Source organism: Ictidomys tridecemlineatus, chromosome 13, assembly GCF_052094955.1.
Source record: "Ictidomys tridecemlineatus isolate mIctTri1 chromosome 13, mIctTri1.hap1, whole genome shotgun sequence".
NCBI classification, from domain to species: domain Eukaryota; kingdom Metazoa; phylum Chordata; class Mammalia; order Rodentia; family Sciuridae; genus Ictidomys; species Ictidomys tridecemlineatus.
This window is the reverse complement of record NC_135489.1, coordinates 89,180,497-89,207,290: the sequence shown is the minus strand read 5'-3', so window position 1 is coordinate 89,207,290 and position 26,794 is coordinate 89,180,497. Positions and strand designations below refer to the sequence as shown.

The 26,794-nt window shown below is 53.5% G+C and overlaps 1 protein-coding gene across 4 annotated transcripts in view; it reads left to right on the top strand.

Moving 5' to 3' along the window:
- Positions 1-1,575: 1,575 nt before the first annotated feature.
- The window catches only part of Rab31 (RAB31, member RAS oncogene family), an 87,662-nt gene continuing 62,443 nt past the window's right edge, over positions 1,576-26,794 (top strand). For 2 of the 4 annotated variants that reach the window (XM_078030449.1, XM_078030448.1), the window contains exon 1: positions 1,576-1,751. In XM_078030449.1, the coding sequence (XP_077886575.1) occupies positions 1,713-1,751 (39 nt within the window). In that variant the 5' untranslated portion in view covers positions 1,576-1,712. The remainder of the gene's footprint in view (positions 1,752-26,794) is intronic. The other 2 variants (XM_078030450.1, XM_078030451.1) reach the window with 2 other exon arrangements.

Here is a 26,794-nt window from a genome sequence, read left to right as displayed (position 1 = left end):
TAGTAAAGCAGAGAGAAAGGCTTGATCATACCCAGGTACCAAGGGGGTGATTCTCAGTGGGACCGGGAGAGGGAGGTGGACATATTGGCCTATATAGGGGAACGTCCCAGTAAAGTCTACAAACTGTGCACCTCTCAGACACCTAGGTGACTGGGAGGGCGGCAGAATGAGAGCAGCCAAGGATGAGGGAGCAGTAAGAATTCCTGCTTACTCCATTTGGGGTGGCCAGACCCTCTGCAACTGAATGACACGGATCCCCACTGGCTCCACATCTTCTGATGGAGATTACTCCCACCCCGGCTGGCCTGGCTTTGGGAAGTTGGCAGAAAGGTCAGCAGGACACTTTCTATATGAGGTTGAAGGCTGGCTGGCAGGCAGGACTTCGTGGGTGCCAGTGAGGCCTAGGAAGCCCTTGGCAGGTGTCTGGCAGGTGTCTGGCAAGTGTGTAGCAGCTGCTCCCTGCCCCCGCACGGCAGGACAGTGAGGCATTGTGCCCAGGGCTGGGTAGTTCTGGGCTGGCCTCTCTTTCCACCCTGCCCACATAGAAGAGTGTCTGTGCTTTGGCTACTGAATCAGGGGTGGAGAGCGATATAACGGGGATGTTTAATGGGACCTGTAACTTTTCTGTGGCTACTTTTGGAACACTTAGTCCCAATAAGTCACCTTCCACCAGCCTGCACTTCAGGGGAGGCAAGCTGTGACTCTGGGAAATTCACTTGCCATTGTCTGTCTGGGGTCCGTCTTGGTCCAGTGTTCTGGAATTTTCTCCCTGGAGGGCTTGCTTTGGAAGTCCCCACCTTGTGGGGCTACTCGGGTGTGAGGTAGCTTGGGCCTGGCTTTCACAGGAGCAAAGCCAAAGAGACCAGGTGGGTGGCCTGCTGAGAAAGCACGCGGGCCATCCATCAAAGGTCAGCAGAGAGGCCCAGGGTTTGGGATGGGGGACGAACTGTTAACATGGGGTTGAAAAGCAAACACATGCATGTTCAGCCCGCAATGCCAGTGCACTGCCAGAGCCCGGGCTGGACATTCCCCTGGCGGGCAGGGAAGGCACTGGTCTGCGGAGCGAGGAGCGGCCTCCACTTCCCAGCGAGGACGGCTGGAGGGCCGGGAGCTCCCCTGTCCTCTGCAGGGTCCTCTGTCCTAGAAAGGGGGCTTCCTCTCCAGCGGCACCTGTTTGGGTTTGGAGGGAGAGACAGGCCTCTGCTTCCAGAATCGTCCTCGGCCCGCGCGCAGACGGTGAAGGGAGCTGAGTGGAGGCTGCCTCGCGGTGGCCCCGTTTTCGCTGTCCCTGTTTTCAGTGGCCTGGCTTCTGCGGAGCCCAGGGTCTTTCCTGGTGGCCTGCGCGTGGGCTCCAAGCGCGACTGCGGTGCGGGGCGTCGCGGTCCCGGCCGTGGACCGTCTTCCCGCCCGCGGCTGGGCAGCTCCGAGGGCCGGAGGGGCGCCAGGGTCCCCAGGGTCCCCAGGCCGGGCCGCGGGCAAGGCTGACGCCGGGCGTCGCAGGGAGTGGGCGGCCGGGGCTGGACCCGGCGCCGGGAGGAGCCGGCCGGGCCACGTGACCCGCCGCGGCGGCCCAGAAATAGCAGCGGCGGTTCCGCCCGCGGGTTGGCGCGAGCGCGGGCCGCGGCGGCTGGACGCAGCTGGACGCGGCTGGACACGGCTGGGCGCGGCGGCCCGGCCCGGGGGATGCTGCAGAGCCCCGGCCCGGCCCGCACATGATGGCCATCCGGGAGCTCAAGGTGTGCCTTCTCGGGGTGAGTCCGCGCCCTGTCCCCGCCCTCGGCCACCCCGCGCCCCTCGGCCACCCTGCGCCTGCTCCCCCGGGCCGCCGCTCGCCGAGCCCCGGGGTCCCCGAGTGCCCCGGCCCAGGCTTCCTGCGCCCGCCCGCCGTCCCACCCGCACCCGCGCGTCTAGGGGTCCCCTCCGGCCTCGCTGGGCTGCGGGGTGGGCGGGGCGGGGACGGGGCGCGGGACAGGAACGGCGCCTTTGGATGATTTCCGGAGTGTCGAAGCTCCTCGGGAGGCCGCGGGTTTCTTTCGCCTCCCTGGAGCGATGGGTTTATTCACTTAAAAAAACAAAAAAAGTCCAAGCCAGGGCGAGAAAACCGAGGGCATGGCCGGGCATGGCCGGGCTGGGAGGCAAAGAAAGAAAGTACTGTGGAGCAGTGCGCCCCGCGAGCGTCCGTGCTGCGGGTGAGAATGAGCGGGACCAAGAGCGCCCTCCCCCCGTCACCACTTCCCTACCCACTGGGTGTTTCTCAGCCTGAAGAAACAGCCTGGAACCCACAGCCACCATGCGAACTGGAGGACCTGTCCCGTGACACAGGGACCCCCGTCCCCTGGGGACTCGGATAATGTTTATAGTCATTTCCTGGTGTCCGCGTCAAATTCCAGAATCCTTCCAAAAGCAGATGAGGCCCTAAACGGTGTCTTCAGTGGCCTTTGGCACCCAGGCTTGGTCCTCTAAGGCCAGCTGATTTTGTTCTCCCAAGAAGACCGTTTCCTAAGTAAAGGAGCAGCCCAAGGGTAGACCCCTCCAGTTTGTCTCAGAAATGCTAACTGGGCTGTCAGGACCGAGGGGTACACGAGGAAACATGGCAGTCGGGATGGGTTGTGCCAGACCACGGTGTGCCTGTGCCGGGCCTCTGGATCCTCTGGCTCAGGCGATCTCGTCTGGATCTACCACTGTCCACGGCCAAAATCCTTCATTAGCTGACTGGATGGTGATTCCAGGGGAACTGGCAGAGGCCGTCTGCCCTGTGAGTCCCCGATGTGCCCTGCTGGGCTCTCCCAGTGCCTGGGCTTGGCAGCTGCGGGGATCTGGCTGGGAGGCTGTTCTGGGTCCCCTGCTGAACTGCGGGTGTGGCAGTGTGGGTCTCATGTGTGCCAGGCTGTCTGCTGCAGTCCAGACCTAAATGCCAGGAACTAGAAGCCATTCAGCCCCAGGGCTCCAAAGACTTAGCAGGAAAGCCTGGCCTACAGAGGCACGGTGAGTCGCATGTGTCAGTTGGGCTTGGGAGGAAATGTCTTTGCCTTGTTTTGGGACACTGTCTCTGTCTCCCTTGTTGTCTATGTAGGTGGCACAGGCCTCTGCCCCAAAGCCTGCCCCCTCCTTCTCAGTTTCACTATTTAGGCAAGAATCTTTATATCCGTGTACAAGGACAGTGATCCGTGGCAAGAGCCTGCACCTGGGCTCTTTCCCAACCAACTGGCTGTGCTGCTTTGGATGACTAATACAGTTGCCTCATCTGTAAATGCACATAATAACATCTTCCCAGTTAAGGCAGAGCATTGTACCAGATGAACACTTAAGATACATGGTCACTTCCTGTCAGTCTGTGATTACAGGGGGACAGCAAAACTTGGAGATAAGTTTAACTTCCTTTTTTCTTTATCTCCAAGAATGAAGCACACTCTGGCTGGGCACTGTGGCATACACCTGTAATCCTAGTGACTTTGGAGGCTGAGGCAGGAGGATTGAAAGTTGGAGGCCAACCTCAGCAACTTAGTGAGATCCTGTCTCAAAATAAAAAAAGCTGGTGATGTAGCTCAGTGGCAGAGCCTCCCTGGGTTCAGTCTCTGGTTCTAATGCATAAACAGAAAGGCAGGAAGCAGCCCGTGTTTTCAGTGGCTCCTGGAGACCGTGCCTCCCCTTGGCTCCCCGCTGATTGCTGGTTCCTTTTGATGGCTCTGCTGATGGGCATTTCAACTTGGAAGTGGGGAGAATGGTGCTGAAGCGGAGAAGAGCTTTCTGTGCAGGTGGCAGCTCTGAAACATCAGTCATATCACCTCACGCCAAGCAGTGTTAGCTTCGTCCCCTGCTTGGTCCCTTCCTGGGCCAGGTGTTTGCAGCAGGCTCTTCTAGCTGCTCGTCTGAGCAGGCTGGTTCTCGGGCTTGTGGGAGGTCAGAGTCCTGCTAATGCCCAGGTGTACTGCAGTGACCTGGGGGTCAGAGTCTGGAAGATGGAGCCAGTGCTAAGTCCAGAGGCCCTTCAGAGAGACCCGCAGCTGTTCTCTCTGGGGAAGGGCCCGTGCTTTCTGGACTTAGGCCTGCCTATGCCCGGCTCTGACTTCCTGTTTTCTCGGCGTGCCTGCTGTCTCAGTCTGATCCAGACTCTGGCATCCCCACCGAATGTGACAGAGAATGTGGCCCTCATGCTGAAGGCTTGCTGTGTCACTGGAGGGGCTGAGGGACCTGTCTCTGTGCTGGCTCAGGGTTGTGTGCGTGGCCAGGGCAAACTTTACCTCTGCTCCCTGCTGGTGACTCCTGGGGTCAGAGGTCCCTTGTACTGATGAGAGGGTCGGGTCCCTGGCAGCAGGTGGCAGGCGTGGCTTCCCTGGCCCGTAGCAGCAGCGTTGTTCCGAGTCCTGCCGATGCCATTTTGTCGGCCTGTTAGGTGTGTCTGCTCTTGTCTCTTGGGGAGTGCTCCCAGGTGGGCCGAATCATGGCCTGGAACATTCTCTGAATGCCTCGTGCTCGAAGAAAGCCCAGGATTCAGGGGCACTAGGCTCACCTACGTTACCTGTCATCCACTCTTGGCTTGAATGTCCCACGTGTGGACTCTCCTGTGGACCCCGCCTGGGGTGGCCTTGCAGGCCTGTGTGAAGGCTCTTTCCTCCGGTAGCCAGGCTGCCTGCAGACCTGCTGCGGGTGCCTTTGACCCAGGGAAGCACACCAGGCTGGGTCAGCAGATGCCCAGGACCCCTAGAGTCTCGCCCTGCCCATAAAGTGCCAACCATCCCACCGTGGAATGTCAGCACTCATGAACACTGCAAAGTGCATGCGCGCGTGCGTGCGCGCACACACACACACACACACACACACACACACACACACACAAGCCCAAACCAAAAAGCAATCCCCAGGCAGCAGCTGCTTCTACCCCAGAGGTGGACAGCTTCCCAGTGGCGTTCCTGACACACATTGCCACGTGGCCGCAGAGGGAGGAAGGGGCGGAGGCGCATCTCTGTTTTATAATTTCCTCTGGGGGTGTGTGCGTGTGCACTTAAAGACTGCTTCCGGACGGAATCCCAAGGAGATTTCTGTTTGTACTTTGGTTGCCTTGACAACAGCTGGAGATTTCTGTCACTTCGTCCACAGCTGGGTGCGTGGTGAAGGCGGCCCAGCACTTCCCTGGTCCTGGGGGAGCTTGACCTCTGTGCGCAGCTGTGTCCCGGCTCATCAAAGAGCTGTCACACACCTGGGGTCTGCTGGGACTCTGAGTGGTGGAGATTTCAGATTTGTACAGGGCTGCGCAGTGGAAGGACTCTTTGGTCTCATGGACACTAGGGCCCCAGAGTGGAACGGGTTTCTGTTTACCATGACATGGAGCAGTCAGAGCTGTGTGGACTCTGTGGGGCCACCACAGGCGCTCTCCTGAACTGAAAGTCCCCGAGGAGGGTGCACAGGTTTGTTAGAGTTCTTGCAGCTGGAACTGATGTGGAGCGTAGTGGGTGGGGCGAGGCATCTTAATCCATTTTCTGTTGCTGTAACAAAATATCTGAGAATGGGTGCTTTTTAAAATGGGAAGGTTTATCTAATTCATGATACTGATGGCTGGAGGGTCCTAAGAGCATGGCATGGCCCCCAGCTGCCTCACAACCTGGTGGAAAGGACAGGGAACTGGCCCTGTTGCAAGGGGTCAAGTGTGTTCTCGTGACAACTCACTCCAAGAGACCAGCATTCATCCCTTCCCAGAGGTTGTCCCCACGTGTAACCGCCCTGTGCTTGGCCAGCTTCTTAATGGTCCAGCACCTCAACCTTGTCATGCTGAGCACCAGGTGCTTCCAGCACTTGAGCCCTTGGGGGCAGGCCACGTGGACAGAGGCCACAGCAGTAACCACGCGGGTGTTGCTTTCCGAGGTGGGTTCCGTTAGCATGCTCATTCTGCTTTCCTTCTGAGAATCTTGGGCTTCTCTGGGTGGGAGGACGGCAGGTTGGGCCTGATTCCTCTATTAAATCGAACCCTTTTTATAAAGTGAGGTTGGGCACTGGTGACCCTGGGGGTGCCTGTGTCAACAGGACTAGTGCAGCTGGTGTGGGGTGTCCTCCAGCAGCACCTGGCATGTGGCTGACGCCATGCCCTGCTCCTGGTCAGGCTGACCCAGTCCCTCAGGCTCCCTGGTTCCTCTTTTCTTCAGAGTCTGCCTGCCACACCCCTCCGAGGGCTCTCGGAACTCAGTGTCTCTTTGGCGTGTGTCTCAGGACCATTTGTGGAACATCTCCAGCCTCCCCCTGGCCTCCCCCTCATGCGTCCCCGTTTCCTAGCTCAGGCAGCTGATACCGCAGCCTGGAAGCTCAACCACATGGAGGCTGAGGAGCGCAAGGGGCCAGTTCACAGTCTGCTTGGCTCTCCTGCTGTGTCCCCGAATGGCAGAGAGTCAGGGTCCTTCTTAAGAGGATACTAATCCCTTTGATGATAATCCACCCTTGTGACCCTGTGGTCTCCCAAGCTGCCTCCTCTGGACACGCTCACTTTGGAGGACCTTTCCGGGGATGTGGACGCACGGTGGCGAGTCGTGCGGTATCCCTCCTTTCCTCCCTTGGCGCTGACGGTGACGGGCCTGGTGTGGTGTGCGGGATCAGGGCTGCCCAGCCTCCTGGACATGAGGACACACAGGCACGGGGTCTGTCCAGCTCTGCTCTGAGCACCCGCTGTTGCAAGGGGCAGTGCCACTGGCTGGAGATGGGAGCAAGGAAGGTGGACTCTGGTCCCCGCTGGGGAGAGAGGTCACTGGCTGCACTGCAGGGACAGCCGGGTGCACAGGAAGTGGTGTCCACGGCCAGGCTGGGCAGATGGGCGTGATCAGGGACTGTGGGGTGGTGGAGGCTGCACACAGTGGACTCTGGGTAAGGGGGATCTGGAGGGTGCCTGGGGTGGAAGGGTCCAGCAGGGCCTTCCTGGAGGGCCTGACGGGAGAGGGCAGCAGCGTGGACTCGGGGCTCTGTCCCTCCTCTCTCAGCCTGACCCCTCTTCCACTGACTCTGCCCTCCTTTCATCAAAGGTTTGTTGTTTTTGATTCCACTTCTCCCATGTTTCATTTTGAAAAATTTCAAATGTATGAAACAGTTGAAAGGATACTACAGTAGTCCCCTCCGCCGCCGCTGCCATTGAAAAATGTTAAATGGAAAATTTTGGAAACAACTCATAAGTTTTCCAGTGTGTGACATCCTGCGTGGTGCGATGGAGTCTCACACTGTCCTTGGTCCCGCTCTGACTCACTGTGTCCATCCTGTAAGAGCGACCCGCCTGGCAGTGACTTCGCAGCCTTCTTGGTTATGGGATCGACTGATACAGTGTCACAACCCTTGTGTGTTAGCCAGTGACTCTTGTTTCACTTACCCATGACCCTGAAGCACTGAAGTGGAGGGGTGGGCAATTGGGATATGCAGCAGAGAAGCCACGGAGGGCTTCCTTTAAACCACCTCACACCATCAGGAAAAGAAGGGCGAGCCCACAGGGTAAGGTATTTTGAAGGAGACAGACCTCATCCACGTGAATTTTACTGCAGTTTGTGGTTATGATTATTTTATCACAGCTATTATTGCCGACCTCTTGCTATGCTTCACTTACAAATTAATTGTATCCCAGGTGTGCCTGCACGGGAGGAAAACAGTGTGTGTGGGGTCTGGGACTGTCCCGGGCTTCCAGCGTCAGGACACTCAAGCTGTGAGTCAGCTTTTCCCATCTTCCTGTCACCAGGGTGCAGGTTTCACCGGGGGTAATGGAACATGTTCCCACAGATAAGTGGGGCCGCTGTAGTGACCCTGTGTCTTCCTTCCCCTAGAGGCAGCGGGAACACAGGGTCCCTCTTCCTCCCCCTTCCTCTCGTGATCGCCGACAGCTCTGTGTTTCTCCTGCACCACTGGAAATAACCTGCAGACTGGACACTTTCCTTCTGAAGACTCCCGCAGGTGTCCTTTAGGGGAAGAGGTGCTCTCCTACACCAGGACGTTATCGTCTCCTGCCTACGATGGGCACGCCACAATACCAGTGCCAAACGAACAGTCCCTGTTCACATGTTTCCAGCTGTCCCCGGAGTGCCCTGCACAGCTGTTTGCCACCACCCAGGGTCCTGTAGGAGGGCAGGGGTGACACTGGTTGTCATGTTTCTGTAGTCACTTTGCATCCAAGGCAAGTCCCCTCCTTTTGCCTGGTGACACAAGCATCTGTGACGATCTTGGCCATGTGTCTTGTAGGAAGCCCCAGGACCTGGATGTGTCTGGTGGCTTCCTCGTGGCTTCCTCTGGTTTCACGGGGTCATCTCCATTCTGCCATCTGACACCCACTAAACAGCGTCCCTTAGCTCCCCTGTGCCGGGCAGCAGTGTGTCTAGAGGAGCAGACGCGGGACTTGGTGTGTGGAGCCTGCCTTTCCACAGGAACCAGGGAATCCAGTGACAGGTTGGGCACCCTGTCCTTGAAACGCCTGGGCAGGAGGAGTTTCAAATTTGGGGGTTCTTCAAATAGTGGAATGTTGGCCTAGATTACCGACTGAGCCTCCAGCCAGAGGTCTGAAGGCCCAAGGGCTCCAGTGCCGTGGTGGCTCTCAAACGGTTGGGGATTTCGGAGCCTTTCGCCTTTCAGACGTCTGGGTTTGAGGCCGGGCCTGCTTGTGTTCGGGCTGCTCAGGCTGCTGGACGAGATGCGTGGCCCAGGGCTGTGCAGGCCAGAGCCTGCAGGAAGCAGGCGGGAGCTGGTGCTGGGCCACTCGAGTTCAGCTCCTGTGGGGGCAGGGGATGCCCCAGCTTCTGGCTTGCCCAGGGGTGACGTGGTTCTGCAGCTGTCACCCCAGCCGTGGCGGTTGAGCTGCCAGGAGGAACTCTGTCCTGCGCAGTCCGACGTGCCTTTCCCTTTGCCTGTCAGCGGGAATACAGCAGAGTGCCACTTAACCCGGAGTCACCGAGCAGGTTTCTCACCGCGGGACCTTTTGCTTCAGCATCTTTGTGATTCTCTCTCTTTCTCTCTCTCTCTCTCTCACACACACATATACATATGTGTGTATATATATGTACATATACTAATTTTAATTTATTTATTAAATAAATTAAAATTGGGGGCACTGGGGGCTGAACCCAGGGGCGCTCTATCACTGAGCTACATCCCAGCCCTTTCATTTTTTTATTTTGAAACAGGGTCTTGCTAAGTTGCCCAGACTGGCCTCAAACGTGCAATCCTGCTGCCCCGGTTTCCAGGTTCCTGGGGTTATAGGTGTGCGACACTGCACCTGGCTGTCTGATAGTCTGAAATATTTTTTGTTCTTGGTGCCTGGGGCCTTCTGGACTTCTCTGAAAGTCAGGAATGTGACTTCTGTTTGCTCTGTATTTAACCCAGAAGATGCTTCAGCTACTTTCAGTTCCCCTAGAGGTGCCTGGAAGACTCAAAATTTGAATGGGGCCTGCAAGGACGGCAGGCAGAAGACAGGGAAATGATTTCCTCTCCTCTCCATTTTCTCTCTCTTTTTTTGTACCAGGTATGGAATCCAGGGGTGCTAAACTACTGAGAAACATCTCCAGCTATTTTTTTGTATTTTATTTAGGGACAGGGTCTTGCTAAGTTGCGGAGGACTTCACTAAGTTGCTGGGGCTGGCTTTGAACTCATGATCCCCCTGCCTCAGCCTCTCAGGCAGCTGGGATGACAGGTGAACGCCACCACACCCAGCTTCATTTCGTCGTCTTTGAGCAAGACATCACGGAGAGTTAGATCCTTTTCTATGCTCCAGTTTGTTTTTCAGGAAGAAGAAGATAGCTGGGTTCTCCAGTTCCTTCCCTTTCTACCCTCATAGGGCACAGCCACTATCCGTCTAGGATTTGCAAATAGAATGTGTCATCCTAAAGGTGTCTCTGTCAAAGGCACCTGGGAAGGAAGGAGGGAGGGAGAGAGAAGAAGTGGGTGGGAGAGGAGAGGAGGAGAGATGGGAAAAAGAGGAGGAGAGAAGGGGAAAGAGGGGGAGAGGGGGAGACACACACACACACACACACACACTTGCACACACTAGCTCAGTGCCCTTGCTTCTGTTGGAAAAGGGGCAAGAACAGATTGTTCCTGGTTGCTTTTTTTTTTTTTTTTAAATCAAACAATTGTCAAGACATTTACATTAATGACAAGTTCTTGCTTATTTGTTTTCATTTTTTTATTTTTATTTTTTGGCACCAGAGATTGAATGAGTGGTGCTTAACCACTGAGTCACATCCCCAGCCCTTTTAAAAATTTTTTATCTGAGACAGGTTCTCGCTAAATTGCTTAGAGTCTCACTAAGTTGCTGAGGCTGTCTTTTAACTTTCCATCCTCCTTCCTTAGCCTCCCGAGATGCTGAGACTACAGGCCTGGGCCACCACAACTGGCCACTTATGGCAAGTTCAATTGAAAAGGCATTTTGGAAAAAGCACTTTTCATAGCATTAGGTACTACATACTTCATGAACTCGCCTTTTGTTTTAGGAGCAAAAATATTTTCTAAATTTTTTTCCTAATAAGCTTTTCAAGAGGCAAGTTTTCATTGTAAAATGTCTCAGTACTTGTCCCCAGCAGGTGCCTGGAAGGGAGAGCTAGAACAGAGTCACAGCCCGGTGACTGGTTTCTCAGTGCTGTGGAGGCTGGCAGTCCGAGGTTGGGAGGCCATCAGGATGGCCCGTGGCAGACTGTGCCGGTCTCCTCTCTGCGTCCTCCCCTGGCGTGCTGGAGAGTGGGCGGGCACTCCCTGGGTCTTCTCCAGAAGGCACTGATCCCTCCATGAGGGCTCCGCCCTGTGACCTGGTTCCCTCCGGAGGCCCACCTGCTCACACTGTCCCCTGGGGGAGGGTTTCAACATAGAACAGGAGGAGAACACACTGCGCCAACACAGAGCAAAGTGACGCGTACATCTTTAAATTCACATCCATTTTGACACAGTGAGATGAGACATTTTTATTTCCGCAAAAGCTCGGGATTCCCGCTGACCCCTGAGCTGCGTTTTCCTGCAGTGGCTTATGCTGTGCTGATTGCCCGCCCCCCGGCCCCCCACTGCATTTTCCTCTTTAGTTGGTTGGCAAACCCTGGGCGCCCGAGTTGTTGCCTCTACCTGGTCCTCTCCTTCCTTCTGTCTTTCGTTTAACACTCAGGTGACTCCTCTCTGTCCTCTGATCGCCTGGACCTCACCTTCAGCCTCCTCATCTTGCCAAGGCTGTCCTCTGTCCTGCCCGGCAGGGTCACCACCTTCCAGCACTTTGATCTGCTCCTTCGAGTTGCATCCTCCTGGAAGAGGCACCCCAGGCCCAGCCCTGCTTTCCTGTTTCCTCCACCAGCTCCACTGGCTGCCGTGCCACCCCAGGGTGCTCCGCACGCTGCTGGGCTCAATAGGCCACAGTGGCCCGAGGAGAAGGGGCTCTGACCTCAGGGTTCACCGTCCTGATGGCCGTGCATGGGGAGAGCTGCTGGGATCACAGGCGTGTGCCACAGCACCCAGCATCTTTTCTGTTTGGTTTATTCATGAGCACGTGTGACTTATATGCTGAAATTTAAACCTACAAAATGTATCGTAAGGCAGAAGGAGATGTTTGAGAGGTGGATATTGTTTGGTTCTGGTTACCTGAAAATAACGCTGGAAAGTGAGCTTCTGTCAGATTGCCAGAGGGCCTTGAAGTCGGAGTTTCTCTGTGTGTGGTGAAATGACAGCAGGACATACACTCTGGGTGACGTTTGCAGTAGCAACACACTTTCATTTGTGTAAGCCTTTCCTGGGCCTCTGCTCCATCATGGGTGGCAGCCACCTCTGTTGGGGCCTGGGGTCCTCCGCAGGGACAGGGGTTGGGGTCACTCAGCACTGTAGACTTGGGTTCCTGAAGGGGGGTCTGCCCTGGAGGTTCTGGTGGCTTTCTGTGGGTCACTTCTGTGTTGTGTTGTATGCTTGGCTTTGAGCGTTCGGGTGGGCCCACGGCCTTGCACCTGAGCTGCATACTAAGCCCATCCCTGGTGTTCTGGTATTTGAAAAATAAACGAAAGCACTCCTCCATCTTCCTGGTGATTATCCTGTACAGAACTCTGCCACAGCTCAATGGGTTAAAGGGGTTAATGGGGAAAGAATGGGCAGTGAGAACGGAAATCGTGCCCTGGGGTCATGTGAAGGCTGTGTGGCTCCTCAGCAGTGCCACAGGTGTACCCTGCTCTGAGCCAGGCATCCTGCCAAGGTGACAGAAGAGACCAGGGCGCCTGAGCTCACAGAGCTGACACCTTAGTAGCACACGGGTGCCACTCATGAGCTGGGAGGGAAAGGGAGCCTGGAAGAGCCTGGAGGGCCTGGGGAGCCGGGCAAGCCGCGGGAGGAGGACCTTGGCTGGGACCTCCGGAAGCAGGCGGGCAGTGAGGCTGGGTAGAGGAGGGCAGGTGGAGGAGCGAGTGGAAGGAGGGCAGGGCAGGCAGGTCTGTGGCTTGGTCGGGGTCTGTGTGCTCGTGTGAGGACTTTGCATTTCCTTGGAATGGAGGGCTCTGGAAGTCTTCTGTGCAGAGCAGGGACAGGTCCAGTCACCTCTTATGAAGATCGCCTGGCAGCCATGTGGGGGTGGACCAGGAGGAGGCAGAGCAGAGCCTGGGAGGTAGCAGTGACTTCAGAGCCTGGCAGCAGGGCACTAGGTGCCCCCCGGGTGGGCTGTTTTGAAGGTAGAGTGACATTGTCACTGAGAGACGGGTGGAGGATGGGAACACTGACGTGGCTTGAAGTACCAGGGCTCTGCTGACCTTGGGGTCTGGCACAGTGGGGAGGAAGGTGGGGTGTTCTGAGCACCGCCCGGTGCCGTTCCTGCAGCATGGGACCCCATCACAGTAGCACCTCGACTGGTTATTCTTGGTTCGAGAACTTAATAAGTCATTGTGCTTTGGAACCAGTGTTAACTGGAATGTCATGGCCCATCCTCGATGAGCTGGGATCACTGCTGTTCACTGCAGGTGACATCCTGTGACCACCTACCACAGTGGCCAGGTGTCTGCTGCATGGCGCGATCACCCACCGATCCTCATGAGGCCCCCACGGGATTGGCTCAGCACTGTTGGCTGGTGTTTCTTGTGGCCAGGGGTGACTGGGCGAGGAGGGCTTGCTCACTTGGGGCTTCTCCTGCAGTTCCCATCTGGTGGTAGCCAGGCCAGGACCAAGGAGGACTCCATCACTTATGTGTGCGCCTGAGCTGGCTGCAAATCGGGAACCTCCTTCCACCCGGCCCCTCCTGGTGGTTCTCCTCCTATCCCGGAGTCCGAGGTTGGCAGGCTTGCTTGCCCCACTAAGCGGGTGCTGGATCTGTCACTTCTGGCCAGCTGCCACTCTCCCAGAATGTCGTTTGTGCCCCCTGTCATTGACCAGTGTGTCACCAAGGCCAGTCCAGAAGCGGGGGGTCGGGGAGGTGGGGGTGGAGAGTAGAGTCCGCCTCTTGGGAGGAGCAACAGGACTTTGTGGTCATCTTCAGTTCTCCCCCTGTGTGAGGACGTCACACTCCTAAGGACATTAAGGGGCTTGTGAGGGCCCTTCTGTCACTGTGCTCACCTTGCTCACCAGGGAGAGGAAGAGGGGGGAGGGGGAGGGGCTTGGGTGGAGGAGCATGCTCAGGACCGTGCTCACAGGGGGTGCTTCAGGAGTGGAGCTGGTCTGCGGGGCTCAGAGCCCAAGCACACAGCTGCTTTCCTGTGCTGTCGACGTCAGCTGTCACTGCTCCGGTCCCCACCAGCATGCTGTGGGGGCTCCCGCTGCTCCACAGGATGGGCATTGAAGAGGGGCATCTCGGGCTGGTGTGCAGCTCAGGGGTGCAGCTCCTGTAGTGCATGTGCGGGTCCCTGAGCTCCACAGAGAAACGTGAAAAGGGAAGCATTGTATTGAAACAATTTTGAAAATAGTTGATTGAACAGTCGAACCAGGTTTGAAATACTCCTGTGGAAGGAAAAGAGGCGAATTGCTACAATGTCAGGGTCCTGGTCATGTTCCTGGAGAGTTCAGGTGACTGTTGCCCACCTGTGGGCAGGTGTGAGGTGTGGGCAGGTGTGAGGTGTGGAGAGAGGAAGTCCTGCGTCGGGGCGACCTGGCCTGGGAGGCGGGAGGGGCTCATGCATAGGGGCACTGATGGCAGCAGCACCCGGCCTGCCCTCCCAGTCACCGTGCGCCACCTGTGTGACATCTCACTTGACTCTTGCACCGCCAGCCCTACGTGGTAGGCGTTTCCCCTCTGATATGCGGCTGTGGGAAATGCTCTATCCAGGCCAGGGAGGCGGTGCCTGGGGAGGACTTGGTCCTCTGGCCTGCTCCGAGTTCTGGCTCCCGCTCTTTGTTCCTTCCACTCCCTCAGGGAGTCCTGTTAAGCACTATAATTGGTTCAGGAAGTGTCGGCTAGTGAACGGGATCACTCAGGGAGGCCAGCTGGCTGGTTCAACAGGGGAAGCAGGGCTGCCCGCTGCGAGCATGGTCCAGCCACGTGCAGGTGGGCTCCGGTGGCCGAGCAATGGCAGATCCCATCCTCTCAGACTGGTTTCCTTATGGTGAAATGTTGCCAGTTTGCATAGATGACCTGTCCAGGAGGGAACACTGCCAGGCCTGTCTTCCCCAAGACCGTTTTGCATCCTGATAACCTTAAGGTGTAGAGGAGTTAAACCAGATTCTCCCTCCAGAAGAGCTCTGTCTCCTGGGGCTTTCTGTAATGGACCCTGCCAGGTAGTGGTGTTAGGTTGACTGTATGAAAACTGCAGGACACCACTATCTTCATCCACTTGACCAAATTTATAACATAAATCTGAATTCTTAGATTGACGTATAACACACACACACACACATACACAAACCATCCACATACAGCAAAGTCACCAATTAACATTAGGGGTCAGTGGACTTTCACAACTGGAACACAACTATATAAACACCCAGATCAAGAACTAGAAGATTGCCGGCCCCCAGAAGCCCACCCTATTCCCCTTCCAGACATTACCTTTACATAAAAGGTAACTTAACACCAGGAAATGTATTTCTATATTTATTTATTTGTTGGTATTAGGTTTTTGAACCCACAGCCCTAACCAGGCTAGGCTAGAGCTCTACCACCAACTTACATCTCCTGTCCTTTTTGATTTTTTTATCTTGAGACAGAGTCTCAGGCTGACCTTGAACTTGAATCCTCCTACTTCAGCCTCCTCAGCAGGTAGGAGTACAGACCTGTGCCACCATGCCCAGCTCCCAGAAAATTTATTTTTAAATTCGTTTTTAGATTGTAGTATATGCTTACTGGAACATCTTTCTTTTTAAGTGCCTGTGTGAAAGTGATGTTTGCTGTAGTTCCTGGGACAGGAGCCTTGTGACCCATGCTGGGGCCCTGAGTTAGGTCAGAAGGCAGTGTCTTCGGAAGCCACACCCCTGTGCCACCCCGGCAGCTGTGCTTCCCCAGTGGAACCAGCAGATGAAGGAGCTTCTAGGTCCAACACGTTCCCCCTCGGGCAGGCTGGCCTTCTTGTTGGATCCCATTTACAAGCTGACATTTGCTGAACCATCAGTTAATTAAAATGTGAATTGTTTATCAGTTAACATTTTTAAAGTTCTCCCAATATTAAAAACACATGCACACCTACAATCCCAGTGACTTGGGAGGCTGACGCAGGAGAAGTCCTAGTTCAAGGCTAGACTGGGCAACTCAGTGAGACTCTGTCTCAAGATAAATAAAAAGGGCTGGAATGTAGCTCTGCGGACAGTGTCCATGGGTTCAATCCCCAGTACCACACACACAAAAATGTGTGTGTGTGTTTGTGTGTGTGTGTGTATACACACAAAATAAGCACTTTACCTACTGAGCTACATCCCCAGCCCTGTGCCTGAATCCTAATGTATGTATGAAGCATGTTTGTGGGATAATTTCTAGAAACACAGTGTGGAACTAGGCGTGCTGGCACATCTATAATCCCAGCAACTTGGGAGGCCAAGGCAGAAGAATTGCAAGGTCAAGGCTAGACTCAGAAACTTAGCCAGACCTTGTTTTGGGGGAAAAAAAAGAAAGAAACAGAACGTTGGGTCCAAGAATTGTATCTCATGAGATACAATTGCAGGATCGGCCTTCAAATTGGTGCACCAATCCACACTTCATGTAAGTGTCTGAAGACACCATTTTTTACCCCCCTTACGAACATTGAATATATTAAAAAAATCTAAATACATAATATAGATTTAAAATCTAATTTGCATGTCTTTATTAATGATAGCGAGCATCTGTTCATGTGTTTTTTGACATTTTTCTGCCAGCCTCTGTGATCTTGTGAAGTATGCATTTGGTCTTTGTCCCTATATTTGAGCTCTGGCCCCATTTCCTGCATGCAGTGCCTAGAATCTTCAGAGTGATACAAGCCGTTTGTGTGCCCATGAGTTGACTAATGGCTGGCAGTCCACCGACAGCTTCAGAGTGGGGCTGTCACCTGAAAGTCCTCAGGAGCTCGGCCCTCGCCTGCAGCAGGGCAGAATAGCTGAGGTTCAGTGGCCCACCCGAGGCCTGGGGATCGGTCACCCGGGCCTGTGATGGAGCCTCGTGACCCACGATCTGAACTGTGAGAGGTGGTGGCCCCGTGATGGGGCTGGGGCGTAATGCGATTCCGGGTTGCCTGGCCACTGGGGACCCAGCTGGTTTCCGCCAGCCTCCCAGGAGGGACTTCGGCCTCCAGTCCTCCTGTCCTGGTAGGTAAGCAACACGGGGGTGTAGTTCAGCCCAGCTGGTGCTCACAGCTGCAGTCAAGGGTGTGAGTGTTCTGTGAGTGGATCGGAAGTCCCTGAGTTTGAGTTTGTTCGCTTTTCTACACACCTGCCTATTCACTTTGTTTATGTGCGTAGCTGTTTTCCTCACTGGTTTGTGAGAGCATTTGTACATTAAGAAATCAAGCCCCCTGTCCTTTGTGTTGCATGTATTTCCCTCAGTGGAGTGCTTGCTATTTACTGTTTGCTGTATTTTTAAAACTTGTGCCAATATTTACAAGTCTCTATTAGTCCCGTATATCCACTTTTCTTTGTGTGTTTGGTGTGTGATATATTGCTTAGAAAGTCCTTCTGTATTCTAATATTATAAATGTTTTTTCCTGCATTTTGCTTTTGTATTTTCATTTCTTTTTTTTTTCTTTTTTTACATTTTTAAAAAAAAATTATGTGATCTTGAAGGCTTAGGGGTAAAGAACCAGACAGGAATTCAGGCTTTTTCTCACAATCCAAATGCTCAGCTGGTTATTTTAATGCCTCCGATGATTAATTCATCATTGTCTGCTGATCTGATCTGCTATCCTTGCCTAAATAGATCCCCATGTGTATATGGGTCTATTTCTGGGCTGCATATTGATCTGGTGAGCGTCCATTTAGTTCTGAACTTTAGAAGATACAGCCATTAGAGTCTGGTCCTATTTATTGGTGTCTTGACATCTCACTAGCTGCGTTCTGATGTGTAAGAGGGAAGACATAGTTTTGATTGACAGATCGGAGGACGTTTGTGTAGTAACTATAAATTCTGGGTGGTTTTTTTTTTTTTCACATGCTTCAGTAAGAGGATCTCTTTTGGAGGAAACACTCTCAACTATTCTGACACTGATGAAATTCAGCTCATCTGCATGCCCTCTGTGTGAGTGTAGCTAGCGTGAGATTTTAAGCTTGCAAACAGACCTTCTGAATGTTGTTTGGAAATATTTTTTTACTTCATCCCTCAGCCAGCATCAAACTTAATGGGCAAGTTAAAATATATTCATTTCGCTATCTTAGTATTTTAGAAAAACAGTGCTTTGAGCCTCAGTCTTTGGAAATGTGTTTCCAAAGAATTGGTTGCATTTGGAGAAGCCAACATTCTAAACATGGGTGCTGGGTCCTGATTGGCAAGGTCGTCCTGACATGAAGGTGGTGTGACATGCAGAGATGGCAGTGAAGGGTCTGGTGTTGAGGGAGCTCTGTATCCAAGACTGGTGGGGAAACGGAGGGAGTCCTGACATTTACTGTCTGCTGTGGGTTGCGTTTGGGGATGCTGAGCTGATGGCTCTGGATTTTGAGAGTTCCACTTGAGCCCAGTGGAAATGGAGTGGGACCTACAGGGGGCGGCTTCTCCACTGCGGCTGGCTCTGTCTTCCTGGCTCCTGGGCTCCTGCTGATTCCGCAGTTGCAGGTCCAGCCAGCTCTTCTCACCTGGGGCAGCTTGGACAGTTGGCACTGCCAGATCTACCCTGTTGCTTGGGCTTTTATTCCATTTTGGGAACTTTTTTGGACATTAAGTAATTCCTTAGCAGTGGACACTGGAGAGAATAGTCACGTTAGAAGATCGAGTCCTGCAGGATGCTGTGCAATCCTCTCTGCAGCTCACTTGTCTGTGCTGGTTTGCCAGTGACCAGGGTGACCAGTGACCCACCAGTGACCCACAGTACCAAGAATCCACCCTTCCCAGTGGATCCCAGGAGACAGTTCCTGTGTGATAGAAAGATGAGTTTGCTTTTTAATCTATGATAACTCTCCCCAATCATGTGAGTTGACATCACACTTTAATGTGCTCACATTCAGAAAGGTAGGCTGTAGTTCCTCTCCTCTTCTTTTCTGTAGATGCTCCTGGTGATGTAGGATGTCTCCTATAGACCCTCCGTGAGTCGAACCCAGCCTTAGGTCTGAAATGTGTGGGATCCACCTAACTCCCTGAACATCGCAGCTCAGGAGTCCGTGTTTTCACCCTGTGGTTGTGTAGCTACTGGAACTGCCACTCACTGCTACCACCCCACCCGGTGTGAGGGGATGGCACTGCGTGTTACTAGGCCAAGGAAAGATCTAGATTCAGAATCCCAGGTTTCCATCAAATGCATAAGGCTCTGGAACCATTGTAAGGTGGAAAAACTGGGAGTCAAGCCATTGTATGTCAGGAGTGTCCTCGAAGGCAGAAGGGGCCTCAGGGTCCATGGTGAGCAGTGGCCCAGCCCCCCTTTCCCGTGGCTCCCCAGCGGCTTTCCTGAGCTCTCTGAGCACAGGCAGCACAAGCTGTCTGCGGGCGGGGTGCTGGCAGTCTGCTGGCAGGAGAGGAGGGCCGGCTTGTGTAGGCCGCAAGGAGGCTCCAGAGAAACTTCCTTGCTGGGGGGCCCCCGGCTGTAGGTGGGTGAACAGGTGCAGAAACCCTGATGGGAACACAGTGCAGAGCAGGCCGCAGGCCACTCACCGAGCCCCTCAGTTGTGACCTCTGATTCTCACAGCAGTCCTTTTGACTCCGTCAGGTGCTGGCGCGCAGCAGGGAGGTGAGATGGGGACTCCACAGGCCCCGGATTTCACCACAGCCATCTCTGCACCCTCTCCTTGAGCCTGGGACCAAGTTCATGGACTGAAGGACTCTCTTTTCCCTTCTCCTCTTAGTGCATTGGTGGCTCATTCAATAAAGATTTATTGAGCCACTATTAACATGCAGGAGTTTTGCTGGGTACTTAGTGGACTTGAGCTTTGTCGGTCAGTGACCAATGATCGTTTTGTAATCTGGAAGATGACCTGGACTGCACGTGGTGGTGTTGACTTGGGCCCTTAATGAGCTCAGAACCAGGGCACGGTGCACTGGGCCTCCGCCGGGGCACCCAGGGCTAAGGTGTGGCTGTGGATGTGTCTGGCTCAGAATGCAAAACCAGCAACGGTGTGACTCGGCACACACTCCCCAGCACTGGGGTATTTCCCATGCGTGGGTGTCCGTGGGATAGAGTTCGCTTCCCGTGGAGTTAGTCCACAGATTTCAAGGCCTGTGGCAGGAAATATGGAAGAGCCAGAGTCTGTCCTGCACTTTATCTGCTGGGCCCTGGGCTTCCCCTGTGTCCTCCTCCCACAGGCCAGTGAGCCATAGCGGTCATCACTGCAGAGATGGAATGGAGGCTGAGAGTCCTATGCTTGCTCGGAGCCCGTGGTCAGCCAGAGGCAGGACCTGTGGCCCTGAAGTCTCCAGTGGCTATGTTTAGTCAGCAGGTGCTGCCTTCCTGCAGGGGGCAGGTGGGCTCCAGGAGAGTGTGGGCAGAGATTGGGGGTGTCAGTTGACGAGGGCTCAGGGTAAGCCTCGGGTAGGAAGGGCCACGGCTGTCGGACTGTTGGGCTTTGTTTACTGATGAGCAAGTGGGGAAGGGCAGGTCCCTATTCTGAAGCATCGTCTTTCACCTGGGGGCTTTCCCCATGCCAGGGAGCCTTGGTGATGTGCTGGGTGCTGTGACACCGCCATGTGACGTTTGCATGGCTGAGGAAGGTAAAGGATGGAACTCTTGGTTTTTTTTGTCACAGGAAGTGTTTAAACAGAGCTGAGTGATGAAGTCAGGGTTGTGCACATGGTCACTGGGCATTTTCCAAAACCCAGGGTAGCATTTTGCACATGTACCCTGCGGCTGCTGCACAGAAGGAGGATGGTGATCTGGGCTGAGCCATGCCCAGCTCCTGCAGCAGTGGCCCAGCTGCCCGGGCTCCAGCGGCCTTTAAGCTTCAACTAGGAAATTGATGGCTGGGCCCCTCCCAAGCAAACCTCTGTCCTTTTTCTTTTTTGCACGGTGCTGGGAATCCAGCCAAAGGCCTTACGCACGCTGGGCAAGTGCTCTACCGCGGTGTCACACAACCCCCCTCCCTGCCACACCCCACATAAACCCCTTGGGAGGAGTGTTATGGTATGGGTCTAAAAATGTCATGTATTAGAGCGTTCATGCAGAGGTGAAAGGAGGGCGTTACGACAGCTGTACCTTCGTCAGTGAATGCATCATTTGATGGAGTAATAATTCTAATGGATTACTATGTGATAACTGTAGGCAGGTGGGGTGTGGGGTACAGCTAGAGGAGCAGGTCACTGTGGGCTTACTCTTGGGATTATGTTTTCCCTGGCTCCTCCCTCCCTCTCTCTCTTTCTCTCTGGTACCTGGATACCGTGAGCCAACAGCTTTCCTCACCATGTCCTTCCTCCATGAATTCTACCTCCTCTCAGGTCCTGTGCAGTGGAGTCACCTGACCATGGACTGAGACCTCGAAAACCCTGAGCCCAAAATATGCTTCTCCTCCTCTGAGCTGTTCTTGTCAGGTCTTTGGGTCACGGTGACACAAGCTGACCAGCAATGTTGAAAGTATATTGAAACATCCTGTTTGGGGGTACCCTAACCCTGTGTGTTCAGATGTACTGAAAAAAGTCATTTACGATGGTCAGACTTTTATGTAAGTTTCGGTGGTGGCAATGGGGAACCAGACCAGGAAGAGCGGGACGTGCACATTTGTTTGTAAGGGGGATTCCTAAGGCCCTGCCTGCCCCAAGGAAGGATTGGATTGGGGCTTTTCTTTCAACTTTAGTTGCCTGGTGTGTCCTGAAATGCTGACTTCGTAACAGGGAAGTCCTGGGTTTCGCACACTGATTGAGAAATGGAGTCACAGTGACCTTGTACATGCACTTTTCTGGCTCTAGTGTGGAGTCTGTCACTTCCTCAGTCAGGGCCACCATCTGCACGTGTGAATCCAAGCCCCTGAAGGTGACATGTCAGGGGATAGGAAGTGGGCTCATTACTTTTTGATTGGAGAAAACTTATGCTCAATGAAAGGTGAACACTGGCTGTTGCCTTCAAGCCTTCAAAATCACAGAGTGTGAGGCTTCCATGGCCGGGATCCAGAGGGTGTGTAGGGATTGCCCAGGACCTGAGCAGTGCCCAGGGGAGGCGCAGCTTCCCTGGGACACAGCTGAGCCTGTCTGGAGTGAGGGGTTGGGGGTGGAACCAGGTCAGAATTGTCCAAGTCAACCAGCCGGTGCCTTGAGTGTGTTAGCTGTTTGTCTTTCCTTTCAAGAAGTCCTTAAAAGTTAATTTCAGAGGGACACTAAGAAGGCCAGATCTTTCTTTTGCAGTGGGATCTGGGCAGTGACCTATCAGAGAGGCTTGAGAACCGGTTCCGGAAAAGCTGGGACCCGCGGAGACTGCCCAGCTGGGCTGTGACATCATGTGCTGGGGTGGGGGGCTTCCTTGCCAGGCTGGGGACATGGGAGGATTTCTGCTGAGGTTGCTATTTAATCAGCTCCCAGTTCTAATGTTTTGAAGACCCAGTGAGTCCACAGTATCACTCCAACCCACCCTGCCTTTGTGTTCCTCAGGCACAGAGGGCTCCGTTGGGGTCTCTCCCCAGTTCATGCCACCTTATAGTCCTAGGTGCCTGCACACCATAGCCCTTATATTTTAGCTTATTAATTGATGTATCTGTGTCTAGTCCTCCATTCCAGACCCTCACCAGCTCTCATTCTGTTGTATTTATTTTGCATCTTTTTGTTTCTTTGCCAAAATCTTTCCAGTAAATTTCTTTCTGCTCAAACGTACCTCCCACCTCTAACCCCAACTGCTAGTGTCCAGAGGCTGTTAGCCAGGCGGGAAACCGAGAGGGGGCAGCCTTTCAGGAGCAGCTGGCAGACAGGAGGAGACAGGTCACAGACACAGAAGAGGGCCAAAGACCCGCGGCTAAGGCGCTTGTGAAAGGCCCTGCCCCAGAGGAGGTGCTTGTGAAAGGCCCCGCCCCAGAGGAGGTGCTTGTGAAAGGCCCCGCCCCAGAGGAGGTGCTAGTGAAAGGCCCCGCCCCAGAGGAGGTGCTTGTGAAAGGCCCCGCCCCAGAGGAGGTGCTTGTGAAAGGCCCCGCCCCAGAGGAGGTGCTTGTGAAAGGCCCCGCCCCAGAGGAAGTGCTTGTGAAAGGCCCCGCCCCAGAGGAAGTGCTTGTGAAAGGCCCCGCCTCGGTTCCTAGACTTGGCCTGGGCTCTGAAGCGAGGCTCCCTGGGGCTCAAGGCCACCCAGCCTTCATTGGCCTGGATCCCTGGGCTAGGGGCTACTGCGACTGCTGGGCTCTGGTGTGAGGAGGGCCTTGCCTCTTGCTGCCCAGGGACACGCACCAGCGACGTCCTGCGGGTTCACCTTCTGCACGCCTGTCTCTCACCATCCTGGTGAGGCACGCCTTCTTTTCAACAGGATTCTGGCATCTCGGTCCCAAGCCCAGAGCTGCCTCTGTGCTGCTTGTCTTTCTGCGGTCTAGACCGTCCAGGACCACCACTGGCCTGGGCCGTCTGAGGATGGAGCCACTCCCTGGTCCAATCAGCCGAGGGCCTCAGCCTCCCACTGCCCGGCGGCTCCTCGGTGGGTTGCAGGGGGAGCTGCAGCTTCTCAGTGTGTGAATTTGTTTTTGTTCATTTATAAGATCCCATCATGAATTAGGACATGAAAATAGTGGGGTTCCTCTCGGGAATTCGGGGTAAATGTTTGCCGATTGTGTGTTATTAATGCAGCCTACATCTGAAGCCCCTCAATAAGTCTTGGTTAATAAGGTTAGCCAGAGGGGAGAGAAGTCTTAAGGGGCTCTACGTTCAGTTTCTAAAAAGATTTCAGACTGTGGTGAGAATAAATTTGCTTGGACAATTATGCATAGTGTGTATTAGAATACTCTTATTTTATGGGCACTGTACTGTTTTATGGTAAATCTCTACATTTCCCCCTAAGGCTTGGAAATGTTTTGGTGCTCGTGTTTTAATATACAATTGAATGTTGGTGGAAAGGACTCATTCATTAATTTTGTTCTTAAGTCAGTATTATCTGTGTTTTACTTTTTCAAAAAGCTATTTAAATTTATAACATATTTGCACCTGTGTTTTACGTACTGATTTTGAGATTGGATCAGTAGATTTATGTGTCTAGCAGAGAATCAGTTAATTAGTTTTGAATTGTATGCCAAGGTCATATCTCGACTTTATGACTTTCCACAGATGATGGATTCTTCTATTGTGACAAGGTCAAGCACATAAAAGCTCCAATCAGGCCCCAATAAAAGCAAGTTCCATATGTCAGGTTAATTCTACAGCAGTCTTTTTGTCAGTTTAGCTAGCAATTCCATCTGTTTGCACCTGAGGTGACCTGTGTTCCTGCCTCTGTGGCGGGTGTCACACACACACAGTTTCCTTATATAACATGACCATACGATGCATATTAATGTGTCATTATATAGACCGTAGATATTAAGTATCTTTATTTGGGTGGTGCCAGGCCAGTGGATGAGATGGTAGAGAAATTTCAATACAGAGAGCAGGAAGCTGTTTTCTCTCTGTGAAACAGTTTTTTTTTTTCCCCCATGAACTGCTTGGCTTTGAGTGGACCACTAATGCTGTGGCTTCTACATCACTACTTTTTTTTAAATTAATTTTTATTCAAATTTATATATGACAGCGGCATGCATTACAGTTCATATTACACATATACAGCACAATTTTTCATACCTCTGGTTGTATATAAATTCATACCAATCCTTGTCTTCAAACATGTACTTTGGATAATGATGACCATCACATTCCCTCAGCATTTCTAACCCTTCCCCTCCCACCCCTCTGCCCTATCTAGAATTCGTCTATTCTCTCATGCTCCCCCCTACTACCCCGCTATGAATCAGCCTACTTATATCAGAGGAAACACTCAGCATTTTTTGGGGGGATTGGCTAACTTCACTTAGCATTATCTTCTCCAGCTCCATCCATTTACCTGCAAATGCCATGATTTTATTCTCTTTTATTGCTGAGTAATATTCCATTGTGTATATATACCACATTTTCTTTATCCATTCATCTACTGAAAGACACCTAGGTTGGTTCCACAGTTTAGCTATTGTGAATTGTGCTGCTATGAACATTGATGTGACTTTGTTCCTATAGTACTCCCTTTTTTTAAGTCCTTTGGGTGTAGACCGAGGAGAGGGATAGCTGGGTCAAATGGGGGTTTCATTCCCAGTTTTCCAAGGAATCTCTTTCTATACTGCTTTCCATATTGGCTGCACCAATTTGCAGTCCCACCAGCAGTGTCTACGTCACTACTAATGAGTGAATTACTGTCATTTTCTACAGTGGCTCTTCCACACAAGTGTCCTTGCAAAGTGACTTGCTTGTGTTTGTTATTCTGGTCCTGGGTTAGGACCAGCTGCCAGAGTAAATCAGTCTGAGGTTGGTAATAGGTTGTCACGAAGGCAGGAAATTGCCGGGAGAACAAACTGTCCTAAACCTATTATACCATCTCTTGTGATGTTGCTGGTCATGCCCGAGGCAATATCTAAGGAAGCCAAGCAGGGGTCTCTAAATAGGTCAAGGTCCCAACAGACTCCCCACTGCTCCTGCTTCTGTTGAAAGCTCGCTCCTGAATGGCCATAAAAGGAGTTCTGTCTAACAACAAGACAGGATCCCCAACAGTGCAGTGCTGGCCAGCCGCCACCTGCTGCCATTCAGATGATGCCCGCTGCCTTGGCAACCCCACTGGGACTTTTGCAGTGACAACAGATGCAGCTGCCCAAGAAGAGCAACCCGGAAGCAGAGGCAGAGGCATGGGTTGGTCCCAGGAATGCCCCTGGCAGGCCAGGGTGGCTCGCCGGCCACCTACTGGACAGCTAGGCTGGGTGGGGGGATGTTGTGAAACACATATTTGACCTTCATCTGTTCCCTGACATACAGTGAGCTTAGGGCTCTTAAAACTGTGGTTTCTCCAATGACGAGTGTCCTTTCTGTGCTAATGAGATGACTGGTGTCCTGCAGCTGCCAGAGAACTTCAGGACGGGGGCTGGTCATGGAAAGATCAAGATGTGATAGAGGATGGAGGCTTTCCCTGACCTCTGGGAGGCGGAGTTGGTCACCAGTGCCAGCAATGTAATCAATCACGCCCGGCAACGACATGTCCAGGGGCCTGAGAGCTCTCGGGGGGCGGGGGCAGCACCCCTGGAGAGGCACGGGGCTCTGTATCCCTCTCCCAGGCCTGCCCCAGTTGTCTCTTCCTCCAGGTCCTTTGTAGTATCCCTGTGATAGGTCAGCGTGTTTCCCGTGTCCTCTGAGCGGCTCCAGTGGGGAGGGGGTGATGATGAGTCACCCCGTGGCCACTTGGTCAGAAGTGTGGGCAATAATCTGTCACTTACACCTAGCATCTTACGGAGGGGCCAGTCTGTAGACAGAGCCATCAATGTGGGGTCTGCGTCATCCCTCTCTAGGGTAGTGCTGATAGCCCAGTTACGGGCTGCGCAGCTGCTATCCCCTGCAGACAGCTTGGTGTGTGCAGAGCGCCGCGTGCTTGCTCAGCATTCTGGGCTGTGAGTGTTGTACGGGGAGAAAGCCTTTTACTACTCAGGTGGCATTTTCCAAAGAGGGGCTTGGTAAGAGTGTGGATCTGAAGAGCTGGACTGCAAGGGAGCAGTGGCGTGCTGGGCAAGAAGCCCTCGTGAATTTGCATTTCCCTGCTTTAAGAACCCATGAGAATTCAGATGCGTCAGGGATGCATTTGTCCCTGTGAGAAGTGGTGTGCCGAGCCGTCAGTCAACAAGTCCCCCAGCGGCGGGGTGTCCCTGACCCGAGAGAGGGAAGCTCATGTTTTAAGCTTCTTAGGTTCAGAGTTGCTCTTCTTGTTTTTTTTTTTTTTCTTCTTTCTGAGATGGGGTCTTGTTAGGTGGGCATACTGGTCTCGAAGTGCCAGGCTCTAGCCATCTTCCTGTCGCTGCTCCTGAGGAGCAGGGACTGCAGATGCCACGGGGCCTGGTTCTAGATCCTGTTTTGGCTAAGCTGCTGAGACAAGAGGTCCCGGAATAGAGTGAGTCAACAGGGTAAAGTCCTCTTTCTCCTTCGTGAGTTCTGGTGGCTGGTGGGACCTGGCTTGGTGGCTCGTTAGCACATTGCCCACCCCCCTCCTGTTTGCCAGAACTGAGCCACCTGCCACGGATGCCTCCTAGGGAGGTGGGAACATGTAGTGGTCAGCTGGTGACTGAGGGCTCCTCTTAAACTCAGGCTCTTCCTGGTGGGTGAAGGAGAGGGTGGGCGTGGTGGATCTTGAGCAGTTTTTCTCA